The sequence below is a fragment of the Giraffa tippelskirchi genome, chromosome X, assembly GCF_054371585.1.
Source record: "Giraffa tippelskirchi isolate mGirTip1 chromosome X, T2T-mGirTip1v1.2.pri, whole genome shotgun sequence".
Lineage (NCBI taxonomy): Eukaryota > Metazoa > Chordata > Mammalia > Artiodactyla > Giraffidae > Giraffa > Giraffa tippelskirchi.
In genome coordinates, this window is record NC_137289.1 from 94,720,677 (window position 1) to 94,734,549 (window position 13,873).

Genomic DNA, 13,873 nt, shown 5'->3' on the forward strand with positions numbered 1-13,873 from the left:
GAGGTATCTTACCACAAGTTCTAACTGTAAATGTATTCATGGTTATTTTCAAAAGAATTATTTATGATTTTTTCCCCAAAAGAATCTTAGAAAACGTGTGATAAACTATAAAGCTGATTTGCATATTTACAAAATTTTGAATAGCAAATATAGGCAACTCATATAAAAAACAAAACAAAACAACACATTTGTTCAATGGCTATTTGTGAATTGCCAGGTATGCTGCGTACCTCTAGAGAATTATCTTAGTATTTAAAAAAAACTCCTCTGATGTCAAGCAAAATCTTGACACACAATCCAGCTGTCTTCTTGTGCCAATGGACTCGTTTGCTAAACACTGTCACATTAAATGGTGGTGCTTTGGGAAGAACACTGCAAACATACCCTACACGCCCAGCCCACGCTGAGATGGGGCTACCTGTCTGAGATGACAGCATCTGCCTGGGTCAGGCCAGCATATAGCAAGCATTCCCGATTCGGACAAGGACCAAACACTTTGGTATTAACACAATGTATTCCCTGTTTTCTCAAATATACAAAATATACATTTCCAGTTTTGTGTTTTCATTTTCTTTTATATATATATAGAATTAATTGTGTAGTTTAAAATTTTGCCAAGTGAGCTGTGTGGGGCAGGCGGCGGAGGATGCACGGGCGGCGGCGCTGGCAGCTCAGTTCTGGTGCCTCTTCATGTGCAGCGCCAGGTGGTCGGAGCGCGAGAAGCTGCGGTTGCACACGCCGCACTGGAAGGGCTTGGCCCCGGTGTGCTTGCGGTAGTGGCGGGTCAGCTCGTCCGAGCGCGCGAACCTCCAGTCGCAGCCTTCCCAGGTGCACTTGTAAGGCTTCTCACCAGTATGAGTCCTCAGGTGAGCTTTTAAATGAGAAGACTTTGTATAAACTTTTGTGCAGCCCTGGTAATCGCAGTAGTGGATGCGCCGTTTCTCCAAATCGGGGTTACTCCTTCTATTGTATCTGACAGGCTGCATGTTTTGCGAAGTAACTGGCAGGGTGGCAGGTAAATTTGGATTATGAATTGCCAGTTTAGAAGCAATAGTAGCAGCATAGGATGGAGGTGGGGTTAAATTCTGGAGCATCTCTGCTTGTCTATCTGGACTTCCAGGCTCTGAGCTTGGTGGTGACGGGGGGAAGTAAGTGGCCTGCTGGGGAAGAAACTGACTTGGCATGGTGTATGTGCAAGGGGGCATGCTCTGGAACTGCTTCATGGCGGTCGGCGGGACAGCGGACGCGTGAGTGTTAAGGCCTGCCATGGCGGCCGACATTGAGACGTGAAGAGTGTCCATTACTGCTGTCTGGTTGGTAGAACTGGGCATATCTAGATCCGGTGTATTCAGGAGCTGGTACAGATGGCCCTGCTGGGGAGGGACAGAAAGATGAAGGTCTGGTGTAGGAAGTTCTTGTTTGATGAAAATATTGTTCACCTCTGGAGCTGCGGTCTGGTGGGAGCTGAATATGCTGGTGAACTCGGGGAGGGCCTGGGTTGGGGCCGGAGGAGGGGCTGTCGTCTCACTCTGGTGGCTGAAAATGGTAACAGGTTCTGTCTTGATGTGTGTTACGCACGGTCTCTGGGATTTGTAGAGGCCAGTTCTCAGGTGAGTGATGTCAGGGAGGAAGACGTTCATGTTGATACTGTAAGGTAACCCTTCACTGTCAGTGAAGAACTGGTCTACGACTGAGGCACTGTCTCGTCTATACTTTTTATGTTCTGGAATTATAGAAACTGGAGGAAGCTGAGGTGTCAGGTACTTCTCCATTTCACATCTTGTCTGGACCAGCTCCTCGGCCGGCAGCCGCGGGCCCGCGGCGGGCGGCGGCGCGGGCTGCGGCGGCGCGGGCTGCGCCTGCGGGTGGTGGTGCGGGTGCTTCAGCTCGTCGCCGGCGAAGAGCGCCGCGTCGCGGGCCGGGTTCGCGGCGCCCAGCACGGGCTTGAGCTGCGCGAACACGGGCTCATCCTGCGGGGCCGGCGGCTGGGGCACGGGTCCCAGGCGGGCGCTCATGGTCAGCACCCGCGTAGCCATGGGCACTCGGGGGTGGGGGGGCGGTTCCGGGCGAGGGGCGCGAGTCGAGCGCGCTTCCCACGTCGCCCACGCTGCTCGGGGCGGCGAGCTTGGCTCCAGACGGACCCCTCAGCTCACAAGCAGGCGCGGTTTTCAAAGGCGCGCACGAAAAACCAAACTCTTCCGCTCCGCCACGCGTAAACGCCGACGTCCACCCGGCGACCACTTTCTCCCGTCCCGCCCCACCGCGCTCCCTAGCTCCCCGGAGTCCGCTCCCGCCACTGCCTGTCTCCGAGAGCGAGCTGCTAGCGCGCGTACCTGCCCCGCGACTCGGTGTTTCTTATAATAGCACTCCACTCCCAAGTACAGAAAGCTGTAGTTTCCTAGGACTGTCGTAACAAAGTACCACAAACCGTGTGGCTCAGAACAACAAGAATCTCTTGTCTTGCAGTTCTGGGGGCCAGAAGTCTAAAATCAAGGTGTCAGCCAGGTCATACTCTTGTTGAAGGTGCTAGGGAGGGTTGTGTTCCATGCCTCTCTCCTGGTTTCTGGTGGCCTCAGGCATGTCTTGTCCTATAGAGGCATCACTCCAATCACACGGTCATCTATTCCTTGTGTGCCTCCACAAGGTCTCTCTTGTGTGTTTGTGTGTCTTTGTGTCTACACTTCCCTTTTTTGTAAGAATGCCAGGCATATTGGATTGGGGCCCACCTAATGACCTCATTCTAGCTTGATTACTTCTGGAAAGACCTGATAGGTTACTGCTGTGAGCCGTGTGCTACGCCAGGATTCGTGGCCTCGGGAGGAGAGGAATTCGATCCAGGGCAGAGATGAGGCTTGGCCACTGGAATTTTTTGTGTAGCAGAATTTTATTAAAGTATAAGAGAGACAGAGAAAGCTTCTGACATGGACATCAGAAAAGGGCAGAAAGAATGCCCCCTTGCTAGTTTTTTAGCAAAGTGTTTTATGTCTGTTAGCAAGCTTATTAATCAGATAAGAGAGACACCTCAAGGCTGAGGGAGTTTCACCAGGCCCCTCTCCCACAATAAGCATTTTTGAGATAGGAGGGCCCAAGGTGTGTCATCCCCCAGCCATAAAACAACTGACATGAATACTGGTTTGTTGAGCCATTATCAGCCCAAGGGTTGAGTAAAGAAAAACAAGTTAGTCGTAGGCAGAACCATTTTCAAGGAAGGCAGATTCCAAATCAAATACATGGTTTCATTAACATAGCTTAAGAAAAACTTTTCCATAGGAAACATATTGGTTAGCTCAATTCTGAACCAGGTGTCGTCAACACAGAATTAAAAGCAGAGAAGGAAAACTAATGTCTGCCACTTGCAGTTTATTTTCTCCTGCCGCTCTGGGACTTCTGTGCTTCCTACCTGTTACCCTCTCAGACCCTATTTCTACTTAGGTCACATTCAGAAATAGTGGGGGTTAGGACATCCACATATTTTCTTGGATGGACACAATTTTACTCATAACAGGGTCCTCATACATTCACAGGGTAGATGCACATACCCAGTGAGAGGAGGTGGCTGTAGTTTTCAGCATCATGTCCTGGTACAGGATCCTGTGAGCAGAGTCCAGGTGCTGCCACTCCTCTCTGCTGAAGTCCGCGGTCATGTCCTCAAAGGACACTGACACCTGTAAACACAGCCCCATTGGGGGTGACCAGGTCAGTGCAGGGGGATCAGGGGAAGATAAGAAATTGCTTTTAGTGAGTTTTATCATAATACCTCATGGGCTATGATTTTTCTATTGTCACTCTGCTTATTTGACTTATATGCAGAATACGTCATGAGAAATGCTGGGCTGAAGGAAGCACAAGCTGGAATCAAGATTGCCGGGAGAAATATCAATAACCTCAGATACGCAGATGACACCACCCTTATGGCAGAAAGTGAAGAAGAACTAAAGAGCCTCTTGATGAAAGTGAAAGAGGAGAGTGAAAAAGTTGGTTTAAACTCAACATTCAGAAAACTAAGATCATGGCATCCGGTCCCATCACTTGATGGCAAATAGATGGGGAAACAGTGGAAACGGTGACATGCTTAATTATTTTGGGCTCCAAAATCACTGCAGATGGTGACTGCAGCCGTGAAATTAAAAGATGCTTACTCCTTGGAAGAAAAGTTCTGACCAACCTAGACAGCATAGACATCACTTTGTCCACAAAGGTCCGTCTAGTCAAGGCTAAGGTTTTTCCGGTGGTCATGGATGGATGTGAGAGTTGGACTATCAAGAACACTGAGTGCCAAAGAATTGATGCTTTTGAACTGTGGTGCTGGAGAAGACTCTTGAGAGTCCCTTAGACTGCAAGGAGATCCAACCCGTCCATCCTACAGGAGATCAGTCCTGGGTGTTCTTTGGAAGGACTGATGTTGAAGCTGAAATTCCAATACTTTGGCCACCTGATGCGAAGAGCTGACTCATTTGAAAAGACCCTGATGCTGGGAAGGATTGAGGGCAGGAGGAGAAGGGGACGACAGAGGATGAGATGGTTGGATGGCATCACTGACTCAATGGACATGGGTTTGGGTAGACTCCGGCAGTTGGTGATGGACAGGGAGGCCTGGCGTGCTGCGGTTCACAGGGTCACAAAGAGTCGGACACAACTGAGTGACTGAATTGAACTGAACACATAATGTATAGAATAAAAATATCTAGTCATAAATTTCTGCCATCTATTGTACGTAGCAGTCTTTCATTTAAAAAATAATAATTTTCATTAGTTATCTATTTTGTACATAGTATACACAGTATACCTGATTCAGTATGCTATACAGCAGAAACCAACACAGCAGTGCAAAGCAACTATACTCCAATAATAAATAAATAAATAATGTGATTGAAAGGGGAAAAATAATGTTGTCCAGGATTTGAAGTTTATTCTATTGTGTTGCTCACGTTAAAGGGGAAGTTGTGTTTTATTCTGTTTTGAAGGAGGCATGTACACTGTATAAAAATTTATTTACTGATTTATCATTGGCTGTGGTGGGGTCTTTGTTCCTGTGCATGGGCTTTCTCTAGTTGTGGCAAGCGGGGGCTACCATCCAGGTGCAATGTGAGCGCGTCTCATTGCAGTGGCCTCTCTTGTTGCAGAGCACAGGCTCTGGAGTACACGGGCTTCAGCGGCTGGTGTGCATGGGCTCTGAGGTGGGCTCCTGGGTTCTAAAGTGCAGCCTCCGTAGTTTTAGTGCACAGGGTCACTTGAACGGGAGGCCTTTGTCTTGACAAGTGGACTCTTAACTGTTGGACCAGAGGAAAGCCCAGCATCAACCCTTTTTTCTCAATTTACATAGCTCCCACTACTGCTGCTTTCATTTAGTCTTCAAAAATACAGGCATTTTCTCTTGATGCCTTTTTTCTGAGTCAATTTTCACTTAATTCCCTAGTTGTCAGAAAATGTTCAGTTCAGTTCAGTCGCTCAGTCGTGCCCAACTCTTTTGTGACCCCATGGACTGCAGCACACCAGGCTTCCCTGTCCATCACCAGCTCCTGAAATTTGCTCAAAGTCATGTCCATCGAGTCGGTGATGCAATCTAACCATCTCATCCTCTGTCAGCCCCTTCTCCTTCTGCCCTCAATCTTTCCCAGCATTAGGGTCTTTCCCAGTGAGTCAGTTCTTTGCAGCAGGTGGTGAAAGTATTGGAGTTTCAGCTTCAGCATCAGTCCTTCCAATGAATAGTCAGGACTGATTTCCTTTCGGATGGACTGGTTGGATCTCCTTGCAGTCCAAGGGACCTCAAGAGTCTTCTCCAACACCACGGTTCTAAAGCATCATTTCTTCGGTGCTCTGCTTTCTTTATAGTCCCAACTCTCACATCCGTCCATGACTACTGGAAAAACCATAGCTTTGACTAGATGGACCTTTGTAGGCAAAGTAATGTCTCTGCTTTTCAGTATGTTGTCTAGGTTTGTCATAGCTTTTCTTCCAAAGAGCAAGTGTCTTTTAATTTCATGGCTTCAGTCACCATCTGCAGTGATTTTGGAGCACAATAAAATAAAGCCTCTCACTGTTTCCATTGTTTCCCCATCTATTTGCCTTGACGTAATGGGACTGGATGCCATGGTTTTAGCTTTCTGAATGTTGAGTTTTAAGCCAGCTTTTTCACTCCCCTCTTTCACTTTTATCAAGAGGCTCTTAGTTCTTCACTTTCTGCCATAAGGCTAGTGTCATCTGCCTATCTGAGGTTATTGATATTTCTCCCAGCATTGTCGGTTCCAGCTTGTGCTTCATCCAGTCCAGCATTTCTCATGATGTACTCTGCATATAAGTTAAAGAAGCAGGGTGATATTATACAGCCTTGTCGTAGTCCTTTCGCGATTTGGGACCAGTCTGTTGTTCCATGTCCAGTTCTAACTGTTGCTGCTTGACCTGCATACAGATGTCTCAGGAGGCACGTTAGGTGGTCTGGTATCCCAGTCTCTTGAAGAATTTTCCGCCGTTCGTTGTGATCCACACAGTCAAAGGCTTTGATGTTGTCAATAAAGCAGAAGTAGATATTTTTCTGGAACTCTCTTGCTTTCTCAATGATCCAATGGTTGTTGACAAGTTGATCTCTGGTTCCTCTGCCTTTTCTAAAACCAGCTTGAACATCTCGAAGTTCACGGCTCACGTACAGTTGAAGCCTGACTTGGAGAATTTTGAGCATTACTTTGCTAGTGCGTGAGATGAGTACAATTGTGCGGCAGTTTGAACACTCTTTGGCTTTGCCTTTCTTTGGGAAAGGAATGACATCTGACCTTTTCCAGTCTTGTGGCGATTGCTGAGTTTTCCAAATGTGCTGGCATACTGAGTGAAGCACTTTCACAGCATCATCTTTTAGGATTTGAAATAGCTCAACCAGAAGTCCATCATCTCCACTAGCTTTGTTCGTGATGATGCTTCCGAAGGCCCACTTGACTTCACTTTCCAGGATGTCTGACTCTAGGTAAGTGATCACACCATCGTGGTTATCTGGGTCACTAAGTCTTTTTCGTATAGTTCTTCTGTGTATTCTTGCCACTTCTTCTTAATAGCTTTTGCTTTCGTTAGGTCCCTAATATTTTTGTCCTTTATTGTGCTCAGCTTTGCATGAAATGTTCCCTTGGTAGCTCTAATTTTCTTGAAGAGATCTCTAGTCTCTCCCATGCTATTGCTTTCCTCTATTTCTTTGCATTGATCACTGAGGAAGGCTTTCTTATCTCTCTTTGCTATTCTTTGCAATTGTGGATTCAAATGGGTATATCTTTCCTTTTCTCCTTTGCCTTTGGCATCTCTTCTTTTCTCAGCTATTTGTAAGGCCTCCTCAGATAACCGTGTTGCCCTTTTTACATTTCTTTTCCTTGGGAATGGTCTTGATCACTGCCTCCTGTACAATGTCATGAACCTCCATCCATAGTGTTTCAGGCACTCTGTCTATCAGATCTAATCCTTTGAATCTGTTTGTCACTTCCACTGTATAATCATAAGGAATTTGATTTAGGTCATAACCGAATGGTCTAGTGGTTTTCCCTACTTTCTTCAATTTAAGTCTGAATTTGGCAATCAGCAGTTTTGATCTCAGTCACAGTCAGCTCCCAGTCTTATCTTTGCTGACCGTGTAGAGCTTCTCCATCCTTGGCTGCAAAGAATATAATCAATCTAATTTCTGTATTGACCATCTGGTGATATCCATGTGGAGTCATCTCTTCTTTTGTTGGAAGAGGGTGTTTGCTATGACAAGTGTGTTCTCTTGGCAAAACTCTATGAGCCTTTGCCCTGCTTCATTTTGTGCTCCAAAGCCAAATTTGCCTGTTACTCCAGGTATCTCTTGACTTCCTACTTTTGCATTCCAGTTCCCTATGATGAAAAGGACATCTTTCTTGGGTGTTAGTTCTAGAAGGTCTTGTAGGTCTTCATAGAACTGTTCAACTTCAGCTTCTTCAGCATTACTGGTTGGTGACTAGACTTGGATTACTGTGATATTGAACGGTTGGCCTTTGAAACAAACAGAGATCATTCTGTTGCTTTTGAGGTTGCACCCAAGTGCTGCATTTCGGACACTTTTGTTGACTATGAAGCCTATGAACAGTTGGAAAACGTACTCTGTCCTATATCAACCCATGGTCTATCTAGAAGAAAGTTTCAGGTGTCCCAAGAAAAGAATGCATATTCAGCCAAGGATGGGTGCCGTGTTCTCTAATATATGTCAAGTTGATTGAGTGTTGTTGAAATTTTATAACGCTTTACTCATTTGTCTTCTACCTGTTCAATCAATTATTTGTCATCTTTTTGGTGAAAACTGAAATGGAGATGTTAGAAATTTATACTTCTACGCAAAGGAACTAGAATACACAAAGCAGGGACTAGCATGGAGGATTTCTATTATGTACTGTTAAGACTTACCCTAAATCTACAATAATTCAGACAGTGTGTTACGGATGCAAGTAAGTACAGACACATATATTAATGAAACAGAATAGAGGTTCAGAAACAGATTTGCACACATATAGACAACCAATTTATGAAAAAAGTGACAAAGTACTTCAATGGGGAAAAGCAAAGCCTTTTTATTTATTTATTTTTTGGGTTTTTTTTTAATAAATTTATTTATTTTAGTTGGAGGCTAATTACTTTACAATATTGTAGTAGTTTTTGCCATACATTGACATGAATCAGCCATGGGTTTACATGTGTTCCCCATCCTGAACCCCCCTCCCACCTCCCTCCCCATCCCCTCCCTCTGGGTCATTCCATTGCCCCAGCCCTGAGCATTTGTCTCATGCATCGAACATGGAGTGGAGTTCTGATTCACATATGATAATATGCATGATTCCATGCTATTGTCCTAGAACGTCCCACCCTCACCTTCTCCCTCAGAGTCCATAAGACTGTTCTATGCATCTGTGTCTCTTATTCTGTCTCACATATAGGGTTATCGTTACCATCTTTCAAATTCCATATATATGCAATAGTATACTGTATTGGTTTTTTTCTATCTGGCTTACTTCACTCTGTATAATGGGCTCCAGTTTCATCCATCTCAATAGAACCGATTCAAATGTATTTTTTTAATGGCTGAGTAATATTCCATTGTGTATATGTACCACAGCTTCCTTATCCAGTCGTCTGCTGATGGACATCTAGGTTGCTTCCATGTCCTGGCTATTGTAAACAGTGCTGCGACGAACATTGGGGTACACGCGTCTCTTTCAATTCTGGTTTCCTCAGTGTGTATGCCCAGCAGTGGGATTGCTGGGTCATATGGCAGTTCTATTCCCAGTTTTTTAAGGAATCTCCACACTGTTCTCCATAGGGGCTGTACTAGTTTGCATTCCCACCAACAGTGTAAGAGGGTTCCCTTTTCTCCACACCCTCTCCAGCATTTATTGCTTGTAGACTTTTGGATAGCAGCCATTCTGACTGGTGTGAAATGGTACCTCATTGTGGTTTTGATTTGCATTTCTCTGATAACGAGTGATGTTGAGCATCTTTTCATGTGTTTGTTAGCCATCTGTATGTCTTCTTTGGAGAAATGTCTGTTTAGTTCTTTTGCCCATTTTTTGATTGGGTCGTTTATTTTTCTGGAATTCAGCTGCAGGAGTTGCTTGTATATTTTTGAGACTAATTGTTTGTCTGTTGCTTCGTTTGCTATTATTTTCTCCCATTCTGAAGGCTGTCTTTTCACCTTGCTTATAGTTTCCTTTGTTGTGCAAAAGCTTTTAATTTTAATTAGGTCCCATTTGTTTAGTTTTGCTTTTATTTCCAATATTCTGGGAGGTGGGTCATGGAGGATCCTGCTGTGATTTATGTCGGAGAGTGTTTTGCCTATGTTTTCCTCTAGGAGTTTTATAGTTTCTGGTCTTACGTTTAGATCTTTAATCCATTTTGAGTTTATTTTTGTGTATGGTGTTAGGAAGTGTTCTAGTTTCATTCTTTTACAAGTGGTTGACCAGTTTTCCCAGCACCACTTGGTAAAGAGATTGTCTTTTCTCCATTGCATATTCTTGCCTCCTTTGTCGAAGATAAGGTGTCCATAGGTGCGTGGGTTTATCTCTGGGCTTTCTATTTTGTTCCATTGATCTATATTTCTATCTTTGTGCCAGTACCATACTGTCTTGATGACTGTGGCTTTGTAGTAGAGCCTGAAGTCAGGCAGGTTGATTCCTCCAGTTCCATTCTTCTTTCTCAAGATTGCTTTGGCTATTCGAGGTTTCTTATATTTCCATACAAATTGTGAAATGATTTGCTCTAGTTCTGTGGAAAGCCTTTTAAAAAAACTCTGCTGGAACAAGTAGATAAACACTTTGGAAGAGAACACAAACTGTGATCCACACTGCACACCATACACAAAAATTAACTTCAGTGTTCACACCACACACACAAACACACAGACACACAAACTAACTCTGTGAGGTGATGAGTGTGCTGACGAACTTGATTGTGCTATGAAAAAGGACATACAGATCAACGGGACAGATGAGAAAATCTAGAAATAAACCCACACATTGATGGTCAATTGCTTTATGCCAAAGGAGCCAAGAAAATGAAAAGGGAAGGTCAGTCTCTTCAATTACTGGTCCGGGAAAACTGAACAGCCACATGCAATAGAATGAAACTGGAGCACTCTCTTACAGCACACATCAAAGTGAACTCAAAATGGTTAAAGACTTGACCATACGACCTGAAACCATACAACTTGTGTTGAAATCATAGGTGGTAAGCTCCTTGACATAACGCATGGAGATAAATTCTTGGACTTGACACCAAAATCAAAGGCAACAAAAACAAAAATAAACAAGTGGGAATATACCAAACTGAAAAGTTTATGCATAGCAAGTCAAACCTTCCACAAAATGACAAGGCAGCATACTGAATGGGAAAAATTATTTGCAAATTGTATGTCTGATAAGCGGTTAATATCCAAAATATGTGGGGCTTCCCTGATGGTTCAGATGATAAAAGAATCTGCCCACAATGCAGGACACCCTGCTTAGATCCCTGGGTCGGGAAGATCCCCTGGAGAAGGAAATGGATTTAAGGAAATAGAATTCAAATCCATAGATGTAAAATCTGTGGATTGGGTTGACAACACTTCAACACAGCAAGAGAGATAACCAGACATTATGTGCCATCTGGAGGGATGAATTAACAAGCGTTCAGTACCACTTCTGAAGTACTTGTGCCTAAAAATCGAATCTGTATCGATCAAGCCTCTAAAATTATCAGTCCATATTAACATAGGGACATGGGAACTATGAACTAACACCACAAGAATGCAATTAGAAAATTCCAAAAGGTGGAACATAGTTCAGGGCAAATGGCCCAGTTGCTTCCACAAGAATGTAACCGGAGTAGAGCCCATTACCTCAGTTCCAGATTAAAAGGGACTTCAGAGATTATTGAGGGAGAATTCTCCACAAATCTCAATTTCTGTATATCTTTCAAGCAGACCCAAGATTGCCTTTTTTCCAAACTATATTTTCAAAGATATTTATATAGCGAACAGCCTTAGAAGATAGAGTCACCCTCTCTCGAGCAAAGGGCAGGTTATACTAGAAATTATGCCCAAGACATTTCTTCCTCAAGGCAAGATTCAGGGAGGCTTACCACCCTTTATGAAAGACTCCATCGATGCCCATAAGCTAGGGGTGCTTCTCCTATGATGCAACCTAGCGCACATGCAGGTAGCATCTGGCCTCTGCATTACCCTGTGGGAACTGAAGCTTGGGGAACTGGTGAGAATGTTCATTCTCTGGCCACCACTAACGCTATGAGTATGCAAATCGTTTGACTCTGACCCAGGAGTCTCATGTCTGCTCTCAGCAGCCATAACACCGTGGCCAGCTAACTTGTTAGCTTGCATGTAGGATAAAATCTTAGATCTTGTACAGTTCTTGGAAGTTTTGGTGATTAGGATGTGCTGTGCACAGATATGTGGCTTTCTGGAAAAGGAAATAGAAGGGACTCATGAACATCCCTGCCCCAGAGATGTCCACCTCCTAGTCTCTGGAGCATGTGGATATGTTATACTACATGGCAAAGGGGGAATTAAGGCTGCAGATGGAATTAAGGTTGCCAATCAACTGCCCTTAAAACAAGGATACTATTTTGGCCTTTCTGGGTGGGGCCAGTGTAAAGAGTCCTTAGAAGTGTAGGAGTGAGGTAGACGAGAATGCTAGAGTAATGTATGAGAATATCCAACCCGCTGTTGCTGGTGTTAAGGATGACGTGAACCATATCAAGGAATATGTGTGACCTCGAAAAGCTAGAAAGAGCAAAGCAATTGATTCTCCCCTTGAGCCTTCAGGAAAGAATCCATCTGGGTTTCCCTGGTTCGTCAGTCAGGAATCGGCTTGCCAATGCAGGAGACGAGGTTCGATCCCTTATCTGGGAATATCCCACCTGCTACGGATCAACTAAGTCCATGTACCACAACTACTGAGCCGACGCTCTAGAGCCTGGGAACCGCAAATACTGAGCCCATGTGCTGCAACTACAGAAGCCCACACACCTAGAGCCTATGCTCTGCAACAAAAGAAGCCTCCACAATAAGTCCTCACACAGCAACAAAGAGTCGCCCCCGCTCACTGCTACTAGAGAAAAGCCCACGCACCAACGAAGATCCAGCACAGAAAAAATTAACAAAAATAATAACAAAGAACAAAACGAACCCATACCTGCCAACATCCTGACCTTGGCCCAGTGGGAGCCAGTTAAGATTTCAGAACAACAAGATTAAAAATTTCTCTTGTTTTAAGCCACTGAGTTTATGGCAGTTTGTTACAGGAATGATAGAAAAGTGACAGAGGCAAATTAAGGAGATTTGGGAGAAGTCCCTGGAATCAGTAGTGGGAAAATGTTGATCAAATTGTATGGTCAATAAATGGTCCTCCACTTTACTGCCAGTCAGTGAGGAGGAATTGGAGAAGTTATTGCACATGAAGTACCATGTAGTAGGTTTAGACAGCTGCCTCAATAGTGTTACGTATGGTTGGTCTTAATTCTTCTAGGTGGGGGGCTTCCTCACCAAACTGTGATCAGTCTCAAGTGTAACTTATAGTACACACTCTCAAGCCTCTAATTGTAACAACTTGTACAGGCATACCTCAGAGATATTGTGGGTATTCCAGACCACCACAATGAAGTGAGTATCACAATAAAGTAAGACACAAATTTTTGGTTTCCCAGTGCATATTCCAAAAGTTACCTTTAAATCATACTGTAGTCTTTAAGTGTTCAACAGCATTGTATCTTAAAAAGCAATCTAAGTTAATTAATTAAGAAATATTTTATTCTTAAAGGGCTTCTCAGGTGGCACAGTGGTAAAGAATCTGCCTGCCAGCAGAGGAGATGCAAGAGACAGTGGGTCAATCCCTGGGTCAGGAAGACCCCCTGGAGTAGGAAATGGCAACCCATTCCAGTATTCTTGCCTGGAAAATCCCTTGGACAGAGGAGCCTTGAGGGCTACAGTTCATGGTGTTGCAAAGAGTCAAACACTACTGAGCACAGAACAGCACTGAGGCCTAAAAGATGCTAACCATCATCTGAGTCTTCGGTGAGTCGCAGTCATTTTGCTAACGGAGAGTCTTGCCTTGATGTTGATGGGTACCACCTCCACCTTGACTAAGATGGTGGTTGCTGGGGTGACTGTGGCATTTCTTAAAATAAGACAGAAATGAAATTTGCCTCACTATCTCTTCCTTTCACGAACAACTTCTCTGCAGCATCTGATGCTGTTTGATATAGCATTTTACCCACAGCAGAACTTTTATCAAAATGTGAGTCAATCCTTTCAAATTCTGTTTTATCAACTAAGTTGATGTCATATACAGCAATCTTCATGGCATCTTCACCTGTAGTCGAGTTTATTTCAAAAAACTTTTTT

At 44.2% G+C, this 13,873-nt stretch overlaps 1 protein-coding gene across 2 annotated transcripts; it reads right to left on the reverse strand.

Annotated features, from left to right (window-relative positions):
• Positions 1-525: 525 nt before the first annotated feature.
• Positions 526-2,060, reverse strand: LOC145535406 (Krueppel-like factor 5). Of its 2 annotated transcripts, XM_081563837.1 has the most exons (2): positions 1,920-2,060; positions 526-1,838 (listed from the first exon to the last, which is right to left on the reverse strand). In XM_081563837.1, the coding sequence occupies exons 1-2, from the start codon at positions 2,034-2,036 to the stop codon at positions 672-674; spliced, it is 1,284 nt and encodes a 427-aa protein (XP_081419963.1). In that variant the 5' UTR covers positions 2,037-2,060; the 3' UTR covers positions 526-671. The 2 variants fall into 2 exon arrangements, with proteins under 2 accessions (XP_081419963.1, XP_081419962.1); XM_081563836.1 differs by having other exon boundaries at positions 526-2,060.
• Between the last annotated feature and the right edge of the window lie 11,813 nt (positions 2,061-13,873).